The 20,704-nt window shown below is 40.8% G+C and overlaps 1 protein-coding gene across 4 annotated transcripts in view; it reads left to right on the plus strand.

Moving 5' to 3' along the window:
• The window catches only part of TTC39B (tetratricopeptide repeat domain 39B), a 131,788-nt gene that overhangs the window by 50,318 nt on the left and 60,766 nt on the right, over positions 1-20,704 (plus strand). The window contains exon 1 of one of the 4 annotated variants that reach the window (XR_002089244.2): positions 620-977. The exons of 2 other annotated variants lie outside the window; for them this stretch is intronic. Coding sequence is in view for 1 of the 2 variants with exons in the window: in XM_019483848.2 (XP_019339393.1) it covers positions 859-977 (119 nt within the window). In the remaining variant the exon portion in view is untranslated. Of the gene's footprint in view, positions 1-619; positions 978-20,704 lie in introns of those variants that run through there. One more of the 4 variants, XM_019483848.2, reaches the window with a different exon arrangement.

Genomic DNA, 20,704 nt, shown 5'->3' on the forward strand with positions numbered 1-20,704 from the left:
AGGTTTTAGAGGACATGGAAAACCATTGGGGATTTTTTTTTTTTTTTTAAGTCTTCCCCCACCCCCATATGGAATAAGCACTGAAGCTGACCACCCAAATAACTGGAATTAATTTATTGTTCCAGCTTTCTTACAGCTGACTCCTGCCTTCTATGGATACTAGGACATACCCAACATAGTATATTTATATGCTTTCTTGGCTTGTGACTTGTTATTAACAAATAAGATTCTTAGAAAAGTGTTTTTATTAACCCCTTGCAATCTACCATGTATTTTAATTAACAGTTGATATTTTATAGTGATTTTTTTTCCCCTTTTTTTAGGACTATATGGAATGGGAAAGATGAAATATATAGCCTATCTGTTAATCCAGTTATTGCCATTAACTCTTGTGTTGTGTTCTGTTCCATTTTACTAAAAGCTATTGCAACTACAATCTGCAACTACATTTGTGCACTTCCTTTTGGTTTGATTTTTTTTAAAGTAATTATAGTCCAATTATTTAGATGTGAAACAGTGAAGTAATTCTTTTGTCCTTAAATATAAATAAATTTGTATTTCTCTTGTCTCCGTTTTCCTTTTGCAGTTAGGCATTGATGGATTAGAATTAGGCTGCAGCATGGATTGGGAAAATCTCCCAGCATCCTCTTCCTGCAGAGGCATCAGCAGCCAGCATTGACTGTAGCTGCTGCCACTAATTGTCGTTTCTTTTAAATTCTGATATGGAGAGCTCCTGTAATGCCAGCTGCTGCCTTGTGAACTTTTATCTCTTTTTTTTTTTTTTTTTTTGCTTGATAACTAATTAATAAGAACCCCATGGGTAATGAGAAATAAAACAGACTATTCATTTTTCTCTATATGCTCTTTGCTGGCATTTTTGTGTCTAGTGGAAAAGAAGTGAGAGAGAGAGAGACACTTTATTTTTTTAAAAGAGGAACTGCATTTATTCATCTAAACTTAACTGCTGACTTCATCCTGTAAGTATATTGTGTCTGCTTTGTTGTCCCTGAAATCATGGTTGCAGTAGTCATATTAAATTTATGAATGCTTATGTTGGAAAAATCTGCTTTTGTAGAAATGTACAAAGGAAAAGCTGTGGTTTATATGCAGTTCATTCTGTACGCTTTGTTTAAAGGGAGAAAAATTATGTATTCAGGGTGCTTTATGAAGTAATTGTTTTTCCTATGTACTTTGCAGTGGTGAACGTTGCTCCTAGCAAGCAGCAGTTTCTGTGCTGATGTCAGTAATTAATCAGTTAGGATGTTGTTAGTTGTAGCAATACTGCAGGTAGATATTTTGTGAAGCTTCTTTCAAAAATGTGGCAATACAAAGGACAGCATCAACGTTATGGTGACTTACTGCATTTACTGAGTTTCTCCCTCTGTGGCAGCAGAGTGATCATGAAAGCATTTATGTAGTTATGTTCAGCTTAATTATAATAATTTGCTTTAAAGGACCTGTTAGGATACTTAGATTTTTTGAGAGGATGATTGATAATTTTAAGATCTGCAGCATTAGCTACATGAACTCACACTGTAAATTGTGAAGTTGGTAAGAAGGGTCTTGGCAATAGGACCACTCTGTCCTAATTGTGATCTTGGATCTGGGCCAGCATGTGTGACGCAGTCATAGTCCCGCAAACATTTGGCCTGATTTAGTTTTATATGCTGAAGGATCTGTATATTTTTCCTAAAGACATTTTTAAATGTGCTGCTTTTTGTTAAAAATGTTAGCTCAAGAAGTGTCGTATCAATATCTGTGCACGTTAGTGTAATTTTATTTTCTGTTTTCATTGTTTCTGTTTTTCAGTACCTGTCCTATTTTTTACGTACGTATATAAAAATAGTAAAAAAAATATTTCCATGATTCTGAAGGTAAAAAGCCAGATTTTTTTTGTTTGCCCCATCCTTCAGAGTATTATCTTATTCCACAAAACAATGTAATTGCACAATACAGTATTGGGTGCTCTTGAAGAAAATCTTTTTGGCCAGATTCTGATACAGTGTTAAACTTACTATGTGCCTTATCCACATCTTCACACAGAGTAAGTAACAAAACAAATTTGTGTACTAGCAAGTAAACATGCATGTATGTATGTATCTGCATGTATACAGTATATGTGAAGATTTCCCTTCAGGATCATGGAAATGTTTCCTGTAAATTTCCTGTTCAATTATAAAAATGAACCATTAGAATATAACTATAAAGTTAAATTTATTGAGCTTGTTTATTCCTAAACAAATCTAATTAAAACACTAGGCTTCTATTTTTTATATTGGTTTATTATGTATCCTGACAGGTTCTTTAACTGTCAAATATTTCTTCCCCTTCCCCCCCCTCCCCCCCAACCCTGCAGACCAATGCCAGTCATTTTTTTCCCCTCTTTAATGTTTGGTTGTTCTAAATAGTGCTGATCTGAACGTAGCTACTGTGTTTGGAAACTACAGTGCTGATGGTAAATATAAATTACTAAATTACAGATGTTACATTAAAGTCATGTCTTATGTAAATCAACTTTTGCTTTGGTATTACTATTCCCCAACTAAAATTACTTCAGTGGCCTTAAATCAGGGGTGGGCAAAATGTGGCCCGGGGCCTGGATGCGGCCTGTCAGGCCATTCTATCCAACCCACAGGGCCCCTAAAAAATTTAGAAAATTAATATTAATCTGCCCTGGGCTGCCTGTCATGCGGCCCTCGATGGCTTGCCGAAACTCAGTAAGCAGTCCTCTGCCCAAAATAATTGCCCGCCCCTGACTTAAACCATGGATGGATGATGCATATGGCATTTTTACATAACGTGATTGTGATCTATGCACTCAGCATGTCTTGATCCTCCCGCCCCCCCCCCCCCCCCCCCACTATATGTTTGGTTCATTTAGAAAACATTTGGGTCCTGTTCACTGTGCATTTATAGTACTGCTGTTCCTAGATGTGGCAAAGTAATCCTTTAACTCTGAAAATGCAGAATTCTCCTTTAAAGTTGTTCAAACATCTGACTCATAGAATGACTTCGTTGTTGGCTCCTTGAGATCCTCACAAGCTAATTGACACCCTAAGTGCTACAGCACTTCTGTTCTGCTAAGAGACCTGACTTCTACAGCTTCCAGAATGCTAGGGTGGATTCTGATAGGTTGGCGAGATAAATTTATCTCCTGGAAGAAAAACTTGTTGTTAAGGTATTTTGAGAAATTCAGGCTCAGATTTCACTTCTGTCACAGACTTCTCTGACATATTGCTTGCTTTTTGCTGTATTTTCATTCACATCAGATTAAATAAGGATAATAACATCTTTCCATTTCCCAAGGATAAATTCACTTTACCTGGTACTCAGATAAGGTGTCACATAAGTATCTAGGTAAACAGATTATTTTAGGATGTTGTCTTTTTATAAGCAAAAGAAATCTCTAAATAAAGTTTTTTGTTTGTTTTTTTTTTAAATAAATTTGAGACAATAGCAACTTTAATTGCTCTACTTGGTGGAGGGAGTAACATGGGATGGTATTTCTAGTATAGTAACATCTAATTTTTTATGTTGTTTTCTTATGACAGTGGTAAATAATACAATTTGCCATTGTTCCAATTCCTTGTCACTGTCTCTCCCCCAGTATAAAATTCTGATAACTTGTCACTAAAGAGCAGGATAATTTGCTGTTGTTTGCATTCCCCTTGGAATAGCAGATTAACCAGAGTTTCTTTTTATTCCATTATTTGTCTGTAGCTACTCTTGTTTTATGCTGTTTAGGGTGGGGACCGTATTTATTCGGGGGTTGTACAGTACCTAGTACAAGGGTCCTGCTCCACAACTAGATAGAGTTTGTTAGGTAATAACATAATACAAAGACACAATGAAACAGTAAAGGTCAGAGTGCCAGCTAAGGTTTTTAAAGGTATCATAACAAAAGAGAGCTTTTAAGGAAAAAGATCTTACACCCATAGCATTTATGAGAGAGTATTGGGACATCAAAAAAAAAAAAAAATACCTTGTTGCTACATCCCAACAAATAATGTCTTAAAATGAAGATGTTGACGTATCTGTGGCTGACTAAGTAGAAATTATCAATCTAGAAGAAGTATCATGTTCTTCCTCCTCCCCCCCCCAAAATGGAGATGTTAGCCACAGGGCATACAACACCAAACTTTTTTTTAATCTGAGAACCAAACACTTTATTTAAAAAAATAAAATAAAGGGCTACAGTCAGGTTTTTTGTTTTTGTTTGTTTTTGTTTTTTTGAGCAAGCTTCTCTATCCTGTGCTTTCCTGGACACTTGGATAGAAAGCAAGCAGATGCAGGGAGGGCAAGAGCAACATCCAAGACGCTTTTAAAAGAGAAGAATCATCTTTACTAGTTGTTATCACAGGCATAAACAGAATTAGTCAAGCTCCTGGCTTGTCCCTCTATTGTTGAGTCCAAAAGGAAAGTAGATGTCCGAAAGGAAGCTGCTGAGCCCTGAAATATATATATATATATATATATATATATATATATATATATATATATAAAAAAATAGAAGGGACAGAATTTTAAACCAGAGTTTAAAATGAAAGCTAGTAATGGTATGGGATAAAAAATCCCTGTTGAGTAAAACATTTTCCACTAGAAAGCACCTGGGACTGGGTCCTGGCAAGCAAGAAAAATTTAAGAATGCCTTGCATATTTTAGCTTTTTATTGCAAGGGAATATGCAAGAGGGAATGTGGTACTGTGATGGGAACTGCCATCTATGCTGTGGCAGTGTTCATGTCAGCTTTCGTTGGTGCTTCTTGGGACTACCGGAGTTGGATACTTTTACAAGAAATTTTGGGCAGAACTTCCTGATTCTACCTTCTTTCCAAGCAGTCATATGCTCACATGTTAAACAGCGAATTTGTTGTTATATTAATATGTTAAAAATAAAGTGTTTGAGGAAAAAAAACTTCTAGGCATCTTACCTGCATATGCACAAATTAATTTAAATAAATGTGCACAACATAGTACTATTAAGTGCAAACTGTAAACTTAGCATAGCAAAACTGGGTGTCAGAAGCATATCTGTCCTTTTTATGTTTGGATGTGTGAAGTGGTAGAATAGTATCTCCTTATTACATTTTGTGTTATGGTTTGTAGCCCAGTTCAGGAGATCAGTCTAGGGAAAAGGTATCAAGGGCACAGCTTGTGCAGCAGTGGCATCTGGCCTGTGGGGTTCACCATAGGGACAGAAATTGGTAGGAGGTGGAGCTGTGGCAACATGAATTGCAATGGCTCCTGAAGCTGTGGCAGTTAATATTGCTGCCACTCCTGCTAGAAATTGGGTGGTGGGAGGAATGGTGGCTCTCACAGCTCTAGGAGCTGGGACAATTAACACGGCTTCTGCCAAAGTTGCAGCTCCAGGGACAGCCTTGCGGGCCATATGATAGCTCCATGCTCTGGCTTCACCCTGTAGGACTGGCCCTACACGGTCCCAAGTTTGATGTACCTGGTCTAGGGCACTGGTGATGCTGTTAGAGCTGAGAGCGGTAGTCAAGTTGTCATTGGAGTGGGCAGTTGCTCACACAGCTTTTCCATATTCAGTTCTGGTGCTTGAGGTACCATGTTTATCAAACCTTCCTCCCTCTGAGCTTTCTTCTTCTCCTCCCTATGTCCCTGTTCCTCCTTCTCTCTCAGGTAGTCCAACTGGTTGTCTGACAATTTTTTTGTGTATGAGCGCATACAAAGTCACTATGAATTTCACGTAACAAAACATTCTTCTTTTGTTTACTTTCTGGCTTAGTGTCCTCTCTTCAAGATGCTATATTGTGAAGTTGAGGCCAGGTGCTGCCATCCCAGACTTGTCACTTTATACAGCCACTAAGACTTGTATTCCATGTTGTCTGAGGAAATATTTAATGCTATTAATGATACAACTCTAGATCAGTGTGAGTTGGATAGAGAATAAGTGGAAAAAGACATTCAAGCTCACTGACCTGTTGTTATTGTTGACTCTTAAATCAGTGCAAACTTAATTATAGAGAAGTAAAGTTGGAAGGGACTTCCCTAGATTACTTAGTCCAACTCCCTGACTGAGGCAGGATCATCCCTATCCAAATTATCCTATACAAATCCTGTCAAAACTCTTAGTAAAACTTCCATCAACCCTGACACAATACCAGACATAACTTCCCACAGGTAGAGCAGGGGCACCATGGCAGCCAAAGTCCTGCTTTGTTAATATATGGTCAAGAGATTCCAGGTAGAGGGCCATGCCCTTTGCTTCAGAGGAAGGCAAAGCTCCCTGCACTCCATACCAATTTGAACGTGGGATAGAATTCCTTTCTGACCCCAAATGTGGCAGTTGGTCTGACCCTGAATGGAGGTTCAAGATGCTTTAGCCAGGAACCTCTGGGTTTAAGTCCCAGCAGGAGCATTGGCATGTCTGAGTAAAAATCCTGACTTGGCTGCAGTCAACACCCAGTGCTTCTGAGGAAGGCCAAACAACCAAACAAACCCTGACACTTGTAGCAGAAAAGAGTTGGCAGGAGAGAAGGATTCCTTCCCAGCCCTGTGTGTCAGTCGGCAAAGCCCAGAAGTATGGGCAATACCCATAGTAGAATGTAAGCGTAGCTACGCCTGTATCATCCTCAACCAATGGCTGTCCAGCTTCTTGAACACCTCCAGTGATGGAGAGTCAACAAGTTCCCTAGGCAGTCTGTTCTACTGCTTGCTTGTTTTAACAGCAAAGTATTTTTTCCCTAATATCCAGTCTAAATCTGCTTTGCTGTGACTTTGGCCTATGACATAAAAGCAGGCTTCAGATAAGGGCTGCCATTGTTAGCGCTGCTGTCTCCCAGATAGTGCTAAGGGATCATTAAAGCATAATTAACCCTTAAATGGAACATGAAATATGAATGCAGACAACTCAGTGTCTTAAAATCAAAGTCTAACTTTATAAATACAACAAATGTTATCTTAGCAGTTTCTATATACAGAGAGAGAAAAACATTCAGTACAAAGATCACACCCAATCCCAGATGTTACTTTGCTCAACAGAAAACATGGCGCCTCAGTTCCTGGAAGCAAAGGGTATGTTGTTGGCTGGAACAGTCCAGAGGGGTGGTGAGGTGTCATCATTTATGATGATGACACCTAACTTTCTTGTTGCCTCCTTTTCTGGTTTTCTTCAACATCACTCCTTCAATGACCCTTTGCTTTTGGATTATTCTCTCTGTGGTCAGCATACTGTCCATATTTTGTCCTGTCAGCATATTCCTTTGTTCAACAGACACATTACAAGCACACCTCTTAATTTGGCTTTTGTCTGATGTCTTACTTTGGGCATTGTCTATTGTTCTCACTTCTCATCTTTCATTAACATATCCAATCATTTCATTCCTCTGATTCAGCTGGTTAGTGCCAAATTCAGTTAATTTGAGTTGGTAACAAGGCCGTTGCTATGTTATGTTAGAACAACTCACAGTGATTAAAAAAGAAAATATAATGAGCATTATGAGCTCTACAAAAACAATTCAAGGCCAGGTAATAAACGAAATAAAAAGCTAATGAGGTTATACAAATCTTAAGCAATTATTAAATAAGGCTTAAATATAAACAATACTATAATTCACCACTCTATAAGCCAGTGCATATTTAAAGCATAAAATGTGACAAGCTACCCTAATACCATAACTGGTGGATGGAGTGCTGCCATGGGACAGTGGATTCCCCTCTTCCATGTCCCCCTGCTTCTGCCTTTCTGCCTCCCTGACCATGTTCACCAGCAGTCTGTCCAGTGATCCAGGGTTTTGCTGCATACATGCTCCCCTTACCCTTGGGTTGCACATACCCACCAGCATGTGGACTATACTGGACCACAACAGATTCAGACATTTTTTGATGCCCTCCTTCAGCTGTCTGAACCTCTGGCCCCAGCCAGGAACATCAGTCCCCTGGAACTTCTCTATTTGGTTCTAAAGCTCCCTCACTATGGGAATCACCTGGCTAAGGGGGGGCATCACCGAGGTTCTTGGTGGCCTTGAGGAATGGCTTGAGGACCATCAATATCTGGGAGATGGTATTACACTTAGCTCTTTTAAGGGGGCTGCTGATCCCAATCTTCCCGAGCAAGGCCATCTCATGGATGGACTTCTGTTGCTCAAGCAGCCTTTTGAGCATCAGGTATGTGGAGTTTCCACCAAGTCTCTACATCCTGCATGACTTTGTGCTGTGGGATGCTCAGCTCTGCCTGCTTGTCCCACAGCATCTTGCCCCCCTTGATGCTCCAGTGGAAGTAACCCACCACCTTCTGGAATTTAAAATTAGTGGCTGGTTGTAATGGCACCCTCACTGGCAGCCCTGTCCCCTTCCATGGCATCCCTGACTATAAGGTGGAACTTGTGTGCCACACAGCAGATGTCAACTAAGTTGGCATCACGGACCACCTTGACCATATTGGCCCTGTTGTTGGTGACCATGAACCTGCAGGTGAGCTCGCCCTGCCTATGCACAATGCAGGTCATGGCCCCCATGATCTCTGTTGCTATGTGGGACTCATCTATCACCTCTGCTTGAAGGAGAGCCCACCAATGATCTGACTGATTGCACCAGTGCCCTGTGGGGGGGAGGTAGGCATGATCTCCACCCTGGCTGCTCCAGATGTCCAAGGTGAAGTGTAAGGCCACCTGCAGATCTGCCCTGTGCAGCTCTTCCCTCAAGTACTCCCAGCATGCCTCATACAGGGGAGGTCACCACCATCCTCTGCTGAAGGTGGTGCGTACAGGCATGCAGTGTGATAGGGCCACGAGTACCATGAGCTGCCTGAACCCTGGCCGCTCAACTACAGAGAAGGGCTGGCCATCCAGAGCAAACATCTCCCTAGTGTTCTGAGTGACCTCACTCACCTTGGGAAGGTGCCCCCCTTTCCCTCTGCTTTTCCCTCACTGGTCCAGGGTAGCCTGCCTCTGCTTCTGGGAGATGGGGGCTTTGGAGCGAGAGGAGGGACTTCCCTTTGGGCATGCTCCTACTGGTGCCAGGCTGAAGAGGAGCAAAGGCAAGGGGATGGTGCCTTCTGATATGCATCAGCATCCCTGTGGTGCTGAAGTGTTCCTTATCCTTGCCCCGGCTGGTCTTGCATCAGCAGTGCATGCAGATGGCATACCTGGGATCATCTGCCACCTCAAAATGATCTCGCACTACACTACCTTCTCGCTTCTGGGATGCGGGTGGGGATATTGCCTTATCCCTCTCCACAGCAGGCAGAGGCACAACAACAGGAAGAGCTACTTCAGCTGAGCCACTTGCCTTCACAACCGCAACCTCCTCCGAGGTGCCTTCTGGAGAAGATGACCTGGCTCTCGGAAGTTTGAGGGGCGTGGAGCAGAAACTCAGGTTCCTATTCCTTCCCCAGAACTTCTCTGGCTATGACACTGAGCTCCCCTGGTTCCAGATCCAGCTCCTCCTCTGGCACTGGAAGCTCAGGTTGGAAACTGAAATTGGGGTGGAGGAGACTGCCATGGTGGTGCTTGTCATAATGGTGGTGCTGTGGGTTATTATTATTGCTTCTGTTAGTGGAGGTGGGATAGGTGCAGACACTGCTCCCATCTCCTTGCTGCCGCTAGCAGTAGAAGTCTAATGGCTGATAGGAAAGAGGATGCATATAAGGTTGGGGTGGGGGTGCCAGAAGACCTGGCAGCTGCATTCTCAGCATGCTTCATAATGTTTGCTGTGCTGGAAAGTGTGTGTGTAATACAGTGTGTGTGTGTGTGTGTGTGTGTGTGTGTAAAATACAGTGTGTGTGTGTGTGTGTGTGTGTGTAAAATACAGTGTGTGTAATACAGTGTGTGCGTGTAATACAGTGTGCGTGTGTGTAATACAGTGTGCGTGTGTGTAATACAGTGTGTGTGTGTAATACGGTGGGGGGTGTAATACAGTGTGTGTGTAAAACTGTAATACAGTGTGTGTAATACAGTGTGCGTGTGTGTGTAATACAGTGTGCGTGTGTGTGCGTGTGTGTGTAATACAGTGTGCGTGTGTGTGCGTGTGTGTGTAATACAGTGTGCGTGTGTGTGTAATACAGTGTGTGTGTAATAGTGTGTGTGTAATACAGTGTGCGTGTGTGTAATACAGTGTGTGGAATACAGTGTGTGTGTGTGTGTGGAATACAGTGTGTGGAATACAGTGTGTGTGTGTGTAATACGGTGGGGGTGTGTGTGTAATACGGTGTGTGTAATATAGTGTGTAATAGTGTGTGTGTTTGTGTAATACAGTGTGTGTGTAATACAGTGTGTAATAGTGTGTGTGTTTGTGTAATACAGTGCGTAATAGTGTGTGTGTGTGTAATACAGTGTGTGTGTAATACAGTGTGCGTGTGTGTGTAATACAGTGTGCGTGTGTGTGTGTATAATACGGTGGGGGTGTGTGTGTAATATGGTGGGGGTGTGTAATACAGTGTGTAATAGTGTGTGTGTAATATAGTGTGTAATAGTGTGTGTGTAATACAGTGTGTGTGTAATATAGTGTGTAATACAGTGTGTGTGTGTAATATAGTGTGTAATAGTGTGTGTGTGTAATAGTGTGTAATACAGTGTGTGTGTAATACAGTGTGTGTTTGTTTAATACGGTGTAATACAGTGTGTGTGTGTAATAGTGTGTAATACAGTGTGTGTAATACAGTGTGTGTGTAATAGTGTGTAATACAGTGTGTGTGTGTAATACAGTGTGTGTGTGTTTAATACGGTGTAATACAGTGTGTGTGTGTGTAATACAGTGTGTGTGTGTTTAATACGGTGTAATACAGTGTGTGTGTGTAATTCAGTGTGTAATAGTGTGTGTTTAATACAGTGTGTGTGTTTAATACAGTGTTTAATACAGTGTGTGTTTAATACAGTGTGTAATAGTGTGTGTGTAATACAGTGTGTGTGTGTAATATGGTGTGTGTAATACGGTGTGTGTGTGTGTGTGTAATATGGCGTGTGTAATACGGTGTGTATGTGTAATAGTGTGTGTGTAATATGGTGTGTGTGTAATAGTGTGTGTGTTTGTGTAATATGGTGTGTGTGTAATAGTGTGTGTGTTTGTGTAATACGGTGTGTGTAATAGTGTGTGTTTATGTATTACGGTGTGTGTGTGTAATACAGTGTGTGTGTAAGACTGTGTGTGTAATACATTGTGTGTGTGTAAGACTAAGACATCGTGTGTGTGACTGTGTAAGATTGTGTGTAAGACATCGTGCGTGTGTAAGACTGTGTGTAAGACATCGCGTGTGTGTGTAAGACTGTGTGTGTAATACTCTGTGTAAGACTAATACATCGTGTGTAATACTGTGTGTAAGACAGTGTGTGTAATACATCGTGTGTGTGTGATACTGTGTGTAAGACAGTGTGTGTAATACATCGTGTGTGTGTGATACTGTGTGTAAGACAGTGTGTGTAATACATCGTGTGTGTGATACTGTGTGTGTGTAAGACAGTGTGTGTGTGTAATACTGTGTGTGTGTAAGACTGTGTAATACTGTGTGTGTGTAAGACTGTGTGTAATACATAGTGTGTGTAATACATCGTGTGCGTGTGTGCAAGACAGTGTGTAAGACAGTGTGTGTAATACATTGAGTGTGTGTGTAAGACAGTGTGTGTGTGTAACACATCGAGTGTGTGTGTAAGACAGTGTGTGTAATACATTGAGTGTGTGTGTAAGACAGTGTGTGTGTAACACATCGAGTGTGTGTATGTGTGTAAGACATCGAGTGTGTGTGTAAGACAGTGTGTGTGTAACACATCGAGTGTGTGTGTAAGAGTGTGTGTGTAAGACAGTGTGTGTAATACATCGAGTGTGTGTGTAAGGCAGTGTGTGTAAGGCAGTGTGTGTGTAAGACAGTGTGTGCAATACATCGTGTGTGTAAGACTGTGTGTAAGACATCGTGTGTGTGTGTAGGACAGTGTGTGTAAGACTAATAGTGTGTGTGTAAGACAGTGTGTAATACATCGTGTGTGTAATAGTGTGTGTGTAGGACAGTGTGTGTAATACATCGTGTGTGTAAGACTGTAATAGTGTGTGTGTGTAAGACAGTGTGTAATACATCGTGTGTGTAATAGTGTGTGTGTAAGACTGTGTAATACATTGTGTGTGTGTAATTGTGTGTAAGACAGTGTGTGTAATACATTGTGTGTGTGTAATAGTGCGTGCGTAAGACAGTGTGGGTAATACATCGTGTGTGTGTAAGACTGTGTGTAATACTGTGTGTGTGTAAGACAGTGTGGGTAATACATCGTGTGTGTGTAAGACTGTGTGTAATACTGTGTGTGTGTAAGACAGTGTGGGTAATACATTGTGTGTGTGTAAGACTGTGTAAGGCAGTGTGTAATACATTGTGTGTGTGTGTAAGACTGTGTGTGTAAGACAGTGTGTGTAATACATCGTGTGTGTGTGTAGGACAGTGTGTGTAATACATTGTGTGTGTAAGACTAATACTGTGTGTGTAAGACAGTGTGTAATACATTGTGTGTGTAATAGTGTGTGTGTAAGACTGTGTGTAATACATCGTGTGTGTGTAGGACAGTGTGTGTAATACATTGTGTGTGTAAGACTGTAATAGTGTGTGTGTAAGACAGTGTGTGTAATACATCGTGTGTGTAATAGTGTGTGTGTAAGACAGTGTGTGTAATACATTGTGTAATAGTGTGTGTAATACATCGTGTGTGTAATCCTGTGTGTAAGACAGTGTGTAATACATCGTGTGTGTGTAAGACAGTGTGTGTAATACATTGTGTGTGTGTAATAGTTTGTGTAATACATTGTGTGTGTGTAATCCTGTGTGTAAGACAGTGTGTAATACATCGTGTGTGTGTAAGACAGTGTGTGTAATACATCGTGTGTGTGTAAGACTGTGTAAGACAGTGTGTAATACATTGTGTGTGTGTAAGACAGGGTGTGTAATACAGTGTGTGTAATACATTGTGTGTGTGTAAGACAGGGTGTGTAATACATCGTGTGTGTGTGTAGGACAGTGTGTGTAATACATCGTGTGTGTGTAAGACTGTAATAGTGTGTGTGTAAGACAGTGTGTAATACATCGTGTGTGTAATAGTGTGTGTAATACATTGTGTGTGTGTGTAATACTGTGTGTAATAGTGTGTGTGTAAGACAGTGTGTGTAATACATCGAGTGTGTGTGTAAGACAGTGTGTGTAATACATCGAGTGTGTGTGTAAGGCAGTGTGTGTAAGGCAGTGTGTGTGTGTAAGACAGTGTGTGCAATACATCCTGTGTGTAAGACAGTGTGTGTGTAAGACATCGTGTGTGTGTGTAGGACAGTGTGTGTAATACATCGTGTGTGTAAGACTATAATAGTGTGTGTGTAAGACAGTGTGTAATACATCGTGTGTGTAATAGTGTGTGTGTAGGACAGTGTGTGTAATACATCGTGTGTGTAAGACTGTAATAGTGTGTGTGTAAGACAGTGTGTAATACATCGTGTGTGTAATAGTGTGTGTGTAAGACAGTGTGTGTAATAAATTGTGTGTGTGTAATAGTGTGTGTGTAAGACAGTGTGTGTAATACATCGTGTGTGTGTGTAATACTGTGTGTAAGAGAGTGTGTAATACATCGTGTGTGTGTAAGACAGTGTGTGTAATACATTGTGTGTGTAATACTCTGTGTGTAAGACAGTGTGTGTAATACATCGTGTGTGTGTGTAGGACAGTGTGTGTAATAAATCGTGTGTGTAAGACTGTGTAATAGTGTGTGTGTAAGACTGTGTAATACATCGTGTGTGTAATAGTGTGTGTGTAAGGCAGTGTGTGTAATACATTGTGTGTGTAAGACTGTGTGTAATAGTGTGTGTGTAAGACAGTGTGTGTGTAGGACAGTGTGTGTAATACATCGTGTGTGTAAGACTGTAATAGTGTGTGTGTAAGACAGTGTGTAATACATCGTGTGTGTAATAGTGTGTGTGTAAGACAGTGTGTGTAATACATTGTGTGTGTGTAATTGTGTGTAAGACTGTGTAATACATTGTGTGTGTGTAATAGTGTGTGTGTAAGACAGTGTGTGTAATACATCGTGTGTGTGTGTAATACTGTGTGTAAGAGAGTGTGTAATACATCGTGTGTGTGTAATACATTGTGTGTGTAATACTCTGTGTGTAAGACAGTGTGTGTAATACATCGTGTGTGTGTGTAGGACAGTGTGTGTAATAAATCGTGTGTGTAAGACTGTGTAATAGTGTGTGTGTAAGACTGTGTAATACATCGTGTGTGTAATAGTGTGTGTGTAAGGCAGTGTGTGTAATACATTGTGTGTGTAAGACTGTGTAATACATCGTGTGTAATAGTGTGTGTGTAAGGCAGTGTGTGTAATACATTGTGTGTGTAATACTGTGTGTAATAGTGTGTGTGTAAGACAGTGTGTAATACATCGTGTGTGTAATAGTGTGTGTGTAGGACAGTGTGTGTAATACATCGTGTGTGTAAGACAGTGTGTAATACATCGTGTGTGTAATAGTGTGTGTGTAAGACAGTGTGTGTAATACATTGTGTGTGTGTAATTGTGTGTAAGACAGTGTGTGTAATACATTGTGTGTGTAATAGTGTGTGTAAGACAGTGTGTGTAATACATCGTGTGTGTGTGTAATACTGTGTGTAAGAGAGTGTGTAATACATCGTGTGTGTGTAAGACTGTGTAATACATTGTGTGTGTGTAATACTCTGTGTGTAAGACAGTGTGTGTAATACATCGTGTGTGTGTAAGACAGTGTGTGTAATACATCGTGTGTGTGTGTAGGACAGTGTGTGTAATAAATCGTGTGTGTAAGACTGTAATAGTGTGTGTGTAAGACTGTAATACATCGTGTGTGTAATAGTGTGTGTGTAAGGCAGTGTGTGTAATACATTGTGTGTGTAATACTGTGTGTAATAGTGTGTGTGTAAGACAGTGTGTAATACATTGTGTGTGTGTGTAATACTGTGTGTAATACATTGTGTGTAAGACAGTGTGTAATACATCGTGTGTGTGTGTAATACTGTGTGTGTAATACATCGTGTGTGTGTGTAATAGTGCGTGTGTAAGACTGGGTAATACATCGTGTGTGTGTAAGACTGTGTAATACTGTGTGTGTGTAAGACAGTGTGGGTAATACATCGTGTGTGTGTAAGAATGTGTGTAATACTGTGTGTGTGTAAGACAGTGTGTGTAAGACATCGTGTGTGTGTAAGACAGTGTGTAAGACAGTGTGGGTAATACATTGTGTGTGTGTAAGACTGTAAGGCAGTGTGTAATACATCGTGTGTGTGTGTAAGACTGTGTAAGACTGTGTAATACATCGTGTGTGTGTGTAGGACAGTGTGTGTAATACATTGTGTGTGTAAGACTAATTGTGTGTAAGACAGTGTGTAATACATTGTGTGTGTAATAGTGTGTGTGTAAGACTGTGTGTAATACATCGTGTGTGTGTAGGACAGTGTGTGTAATACATTGTGTGTGTAATAGTGTGTGTGTAAGACTGTGTGTAATACATTGTGTGTGTGTAGGACAGTGTGTGTAATACATTGTGTGTGTAAGACTGTAATAGTGTGTGTGTAAGACAGTGTGTGTAATACATCGTGTGTGTAATAGTGTGTGTGTAATAGTGTGTGTAATACATCGTGTGTGTAATAGTGTGTGTGTAATAGTGTGTGTAATACATTGTGTGTGTGTAATAGTGTGTGTAAGACAGTGTGTAATACATCGTGTGTGTGTAAGACAGTGTGTGTAATACATTGTGTGTGTGTAATAGTGTGTGTAATACATCGTGTGTGTGTAATCCTGTGTGTAAGACAGTGTGTTATACATCGTGTGTGTGTAAGACAGTGTGTGTAATACATCGTGTGTGTGTAATCCTGTGTGTAAGACAGTGTGTAATACATTGTGTGTGTGTAAGACAGTGTGTGTAAGACAGTGTGTGTAATACATCGTGTGTGTGTGTAGGACAGTGTGTGTAATACATCGTGTGTATGTAAGACTGTAATAGTGTGTGTGTAAGACAGTGTGTAATACATCGTGTGTGTAATAGTGTGTGTAATACATTGTGTGTGTGTGTAATACTGTGTGTAATAGTGTGTGTGTAAGACAGTGTGTGTAATACATCTTGTGTGTGTGTAATACTGTGTGTAAGACAGTGTGTGTAATACATCGTGTGTGTGTGTAATACTGTGTAAGACAGTGTGTGTAATACATCGTGTGTGTGTAAGACAGTGTGTGTGTAAGACTGTGTGTAATACATCGTGTGTATGTAATACTGTGTGTAAGACAGTGTGTGTAATACTGTGTGTAAGACATCGTGTGTGTAAGACAGTGTGTAAGACATCGTGTGTGTGTGTAGGACTGTGTAAGAGTGTGTGTAATACATCGTGTGTGTAAGACAGTGTGTAAGTGTGTGTAATACATCGTGTGTGTGTAATAGTGTGTGTATTAGTGTGTGTAATAGTGTGTGTGTGTGTAATACAGTATGTGTGTATTACAGTGTGTGTAATAGTGTGTGTATTAGTGTGTGTAATAGTGTGTGTGTGTAATAGTGTGTAATGCACTGTGTGTAATGCAGTGTGTGTGTAATAATGTGTGTAAAACAGTGTGTGTGTAATGTATCTTCTATCTGTTTAACAATGTGTGTGTGCGTGTCCCGGGGGGACGTTGGTGGAGGGCCCGGAGGCCCGTTCCGCAGAGGGACCCAGGGCGGAGCCGACCCACCGGGACAAGAAAGAAAAAAGCCCTAATGACAGGGCGAGCTTACCTTTTTTAGGGAGAGATGAGCCGGATGAACCGCGCTAGGATGGAACACCCACATAGTTCGTCAGCTGCTTTTATTTTTGGCTGGGAGCGGCTTGGATGGATGACATCATCAGAAAACACTGTCTGGGTGAAATCAAAGCCAGTGGTGGGAAATGGCAGGGGGAGCATTGTGGGAGGCAAATGGCAGGACTGATCCCCAAGTTGAACATGGGGTGCACTGGCAGCCAGAAGACAGCCTGAGGCAGAACCCATCAGAGGGGTCCAGGGCCAGTTAAAGGGGCCACTATGTCGGCCGGCAGCGAAGCCAGATGAGGGAGGACAGCATTGAGGGAAGTTGGAGCCACAGATTCTTGTGAGTGGGACAGGCTGAAGCCTCATTCCCCCTTTTTTTTTTCTTTGGTATGCTAATTTGTTTTGTTATCCCGGGGCTTTAGCATAGGGATAGGGATTACGAGCAACCCTCATAGACCTGTAGGAGCTGGGACAGCACAGTGGGTAGCAGTGCAGCAGGGGAGACCCAGCGTATTACTAGGGATGGCCCAATGTCCCAGAATCATCTTGGCTCCCTTCAGTCTTCCCCTATACAAGTAGGTGAAGAGAGCGTGGGTGATGACATCGGAGGGCAAGCTGACTGCCCATCATTTGGCCGTCCTAGAGGCTGCTGCATGGCTGGCGCGTGGAGGAGGTGGAGCCTCAAGAGTACCTGCTAGGGGTAGTGCCCGACCCGCAAGGAGCCACTAGAAGTAGCCCCACCACTGAAAGGAAAGACCAAGTCATGGCAGGCGAGTATCGGGGTCTTCCTTGGGGTGAATGCGACCCAGCGTCAAGGCCACAGGAACAACCTCCACGGCTGACACTAGGTGCACGCTCCAAGGCAGCAAGGGATCGCCTACACGAGGCCAAGCGGGTACAAGGTGTAATATATCTCGGTGCAATATATCTTCTATCTATAATGTATCCGAAAGGTGTGTCCAGTCCTTTCCAAGAATAGAGACTAGGAAGAGACTGACTACTAGGAAGCCAGTCATTGCAGCCAGCCAGTACCTTTCACATGCTGTTGCTTCCAGGCAGAAAGCTCACAGAAGGCAGAGAGGCTTCACACAGAGCCTCTTGGATGGTTTCGTTTAGTTTCAGACTTGGTGTTTCAGGTGCCTGAAATAGGCCAAAACACCTCTGAAACGAAACGACTGTCAAAATTTTGCACATTCCTAAATGTCATGTTTATTGTATGGTAGTATTAAGGGCTTGTTGACATTACAAGCCTTCCCTCTGCAGGCAGCTATTCTTGAGTGTGCTGCCACTGTCTCAGCTTCTGGCAGTTCAAGGTGACCACACTTATACTAGGTGTGCCATCAGGACACATGGTGCACCCTGGGAGGCACCATCTCTTAAAAGGGCTGTGGCTGCCTACAGAAAGGACTGACTGGTAGTCTACACCTATTTCTGGCAGCTTCCCTACGACAGCAAAAGCTTTCTGCCATTTGCAAACCGTGCTATGTTGCTCTGCTGAAAGCATGAAGGAGTTCTACTACTGATGGGAAACTGTGGGCGTGATGGCTCTAATTTTTGTGGCGGAACCAGTTCTTCATGGAACGGTATAAGTAGGCCTAAGGTCATGTAGGTGCCTTAAATATAATTTTCTAAGCTTTATTGTAGTTAGATTACTTAAATATAAACTTAAATCCAAGACATTTGTTGCTTTTTTAGGGCTTAATTTTGGGGTAGCCACAACATTTAGGATAATCTGTAAATTATTGGTACACGTTCTCAAACTAATGCTAGTTTAATCTCTTTTCCGGGAACTCACATAATACAGTTAGAAAGTATATACATTATAGTATATTAAGTAGATTAAACAAAAGGGCAAGCTATGTTCTCTGTTAACTTGGAGGAAGTCTTGTAAAGTTATTTGAGATTTGTATCAGGGAAATCAGTATTTGTTGTAAACCTTCAATTAGCTTATTCTATGCGTATCTTCTTCTGCTCTTCTTAAAAGTAAGTTTGTTATAAATGATTAGGAAATGGGTTTTCATAAATTGTATTGCCCTAAGTGAAAGCTAAATACTTTAAACACTTTACAACCTTTTCTTTTCTGTTTTTAAAATGTCCCTCTAATGACATGATGAAAAGGGAAAAGCTTAGAATGTAACGTTGTGTTACTCAGTGTAAATGATTTTATTGATCGTTTAATTTTTTTCAGTTGCAAATTCTTTATTAACACTAATAAACTTTGCAATTAAAGTAATCTCAGCTGAAAATCTGATCATTAAATAGCAACTGTAACTCTGCCCCTGTTTTTGTGCATGTGTATTGCAATATGGCACTTCATTACTTCATTCCATTGTATGTAGTACTTGACATTGCTGGTCTCATACATCTTATAGGACACTGAACCCAAATCTTTGCAACTGTTCTCTGTTCATGGAGCTTATTGATGAATATGGCAACAGGAAGGAGTTCCGTGCACTGATGATAAATTTCAAAACACAATTTCTTAATTTAAACATTGTAATGAATAATACAATTATATTTTGAGACAGGTTTCTAACAATTGATTTTTACATTGATGAGACACTGAATAAAACAGTGCTGAGTATAAGTCTCGTTATTTCTTATCTGGTGTGTCCCCATTTTCCAGGTTCAATAAACATCTGCACTTTAAAGGATTTTTGTTTTTTCTTACGACTTGGATGTGCGAAAACTACCAGATCTCAGAAACCTTTTTTTGTTCTCTCCTAAATTAAGGATAGAGCATTTTAGCACAGGGAACTTAATTCTGATTAGGATGCTTTCTATGAATTGCCATGTAGTAGAGTCTTACGTTTCTAAGAAAAGAAGAATTATCTGTGGAATTCAGGGAATGATGAAAAACAGCACCATGGAGGGTATTCAGCCCTGCTTTACCTATCATTTACATGGGGTGGACTCTTTGATTGCTTCCCATAAAACTTGTTTTGTCTAATCATGACGCTGAATTGGAGTTAGAGCTGTGAATCTTTGGACAGTTTCAGAATGTAATGTCTTGCATTTTAGATGATTATAAGGTATGTTTAACAAGGGTTTAAATAAATATAACAGTCTAACTTGCATTGTCTTAATAAACATGGTTTTTTTCCCAATAAAGATTTATGGAAAAAGCAAAAATCTCACTGCATTTTATCTTTATATAAGCACTTTTTTAGAGTTGAATTTGAACTGGACTTGAAAAGCACTTTCCAGAATGAAGCCCTTCTTGGTGGTTAATTAGTCACCTAAGAGTGCCCATCATACTTCCATTGAAGTCCCTGTTAAAATTCTCCTTTATTGTAATGAGAACAGCAGTTTTTTGACTGAGGACAAGCTGCTTGATGCTTACCTCAATTACTTCCTGCAGCCTTCAGTCATGCAAAACTTGGGTTTAATTGTGTGCATATGCAACAGGACTAGACCCCAAGGGAGTCTATTATATTATATTCCAAATGCTCCATGGCTGCCACCCTTTCCTGTTACCTTAAATACAAATCAATACATACTTTGCGTGCAGACAAAGAACATTAAATTTTGGAATTACTACATATGTACCAAATCACAGCACATGGTTTCTTTGATCCCCCATACTTCCTAAATGTCTAAAAGACCTTACTATCCAGAATTGGGGTCTGATTTTTTTCAGAGTGCTCATCTCCCTTTTTAAAGCACCATAATAAGTGGCAGTCAGAGTTGCTGTTTGCTGTGCATAGTTTTCCTTTATTGGCCCTAATTATGGATGCACATCCTTTTAAACATCTCACTTAATCTTATTTTAGAGCCTAATTTTGCCATCTTTTTTCATGTGTACCCTTTATTCGCACAAGTAACTTCTGTAAATTCTGCATGGGTGACACAGTTTACAGAGTTGAGCTCTTACACTTTAAGCTCCTGTACGTTGCTAACTTGCTGTCTTTTGTTTCAAAAGATGCAAACTGTGAGCTCAGCCCTTCTGGGCATCAGCAAGACCTTTTTATAGCATCACAATTG

The sequence above is a fragment of the Alligator mississippiensis genome, chromosome 3 (assembly GCF_030867095.1).
Source record: "Alligator mississippiensis isolate rAllMis1 chromosome 3, rAllMis1, whole genome shotgun sequence".
NCBI classification, from domain to species: domain Eukaryota; kingdom Metazoa; phylum Chordata; order Crocodylia; family Alligatoridae; genus Alligator; species Alligator mississippiensis.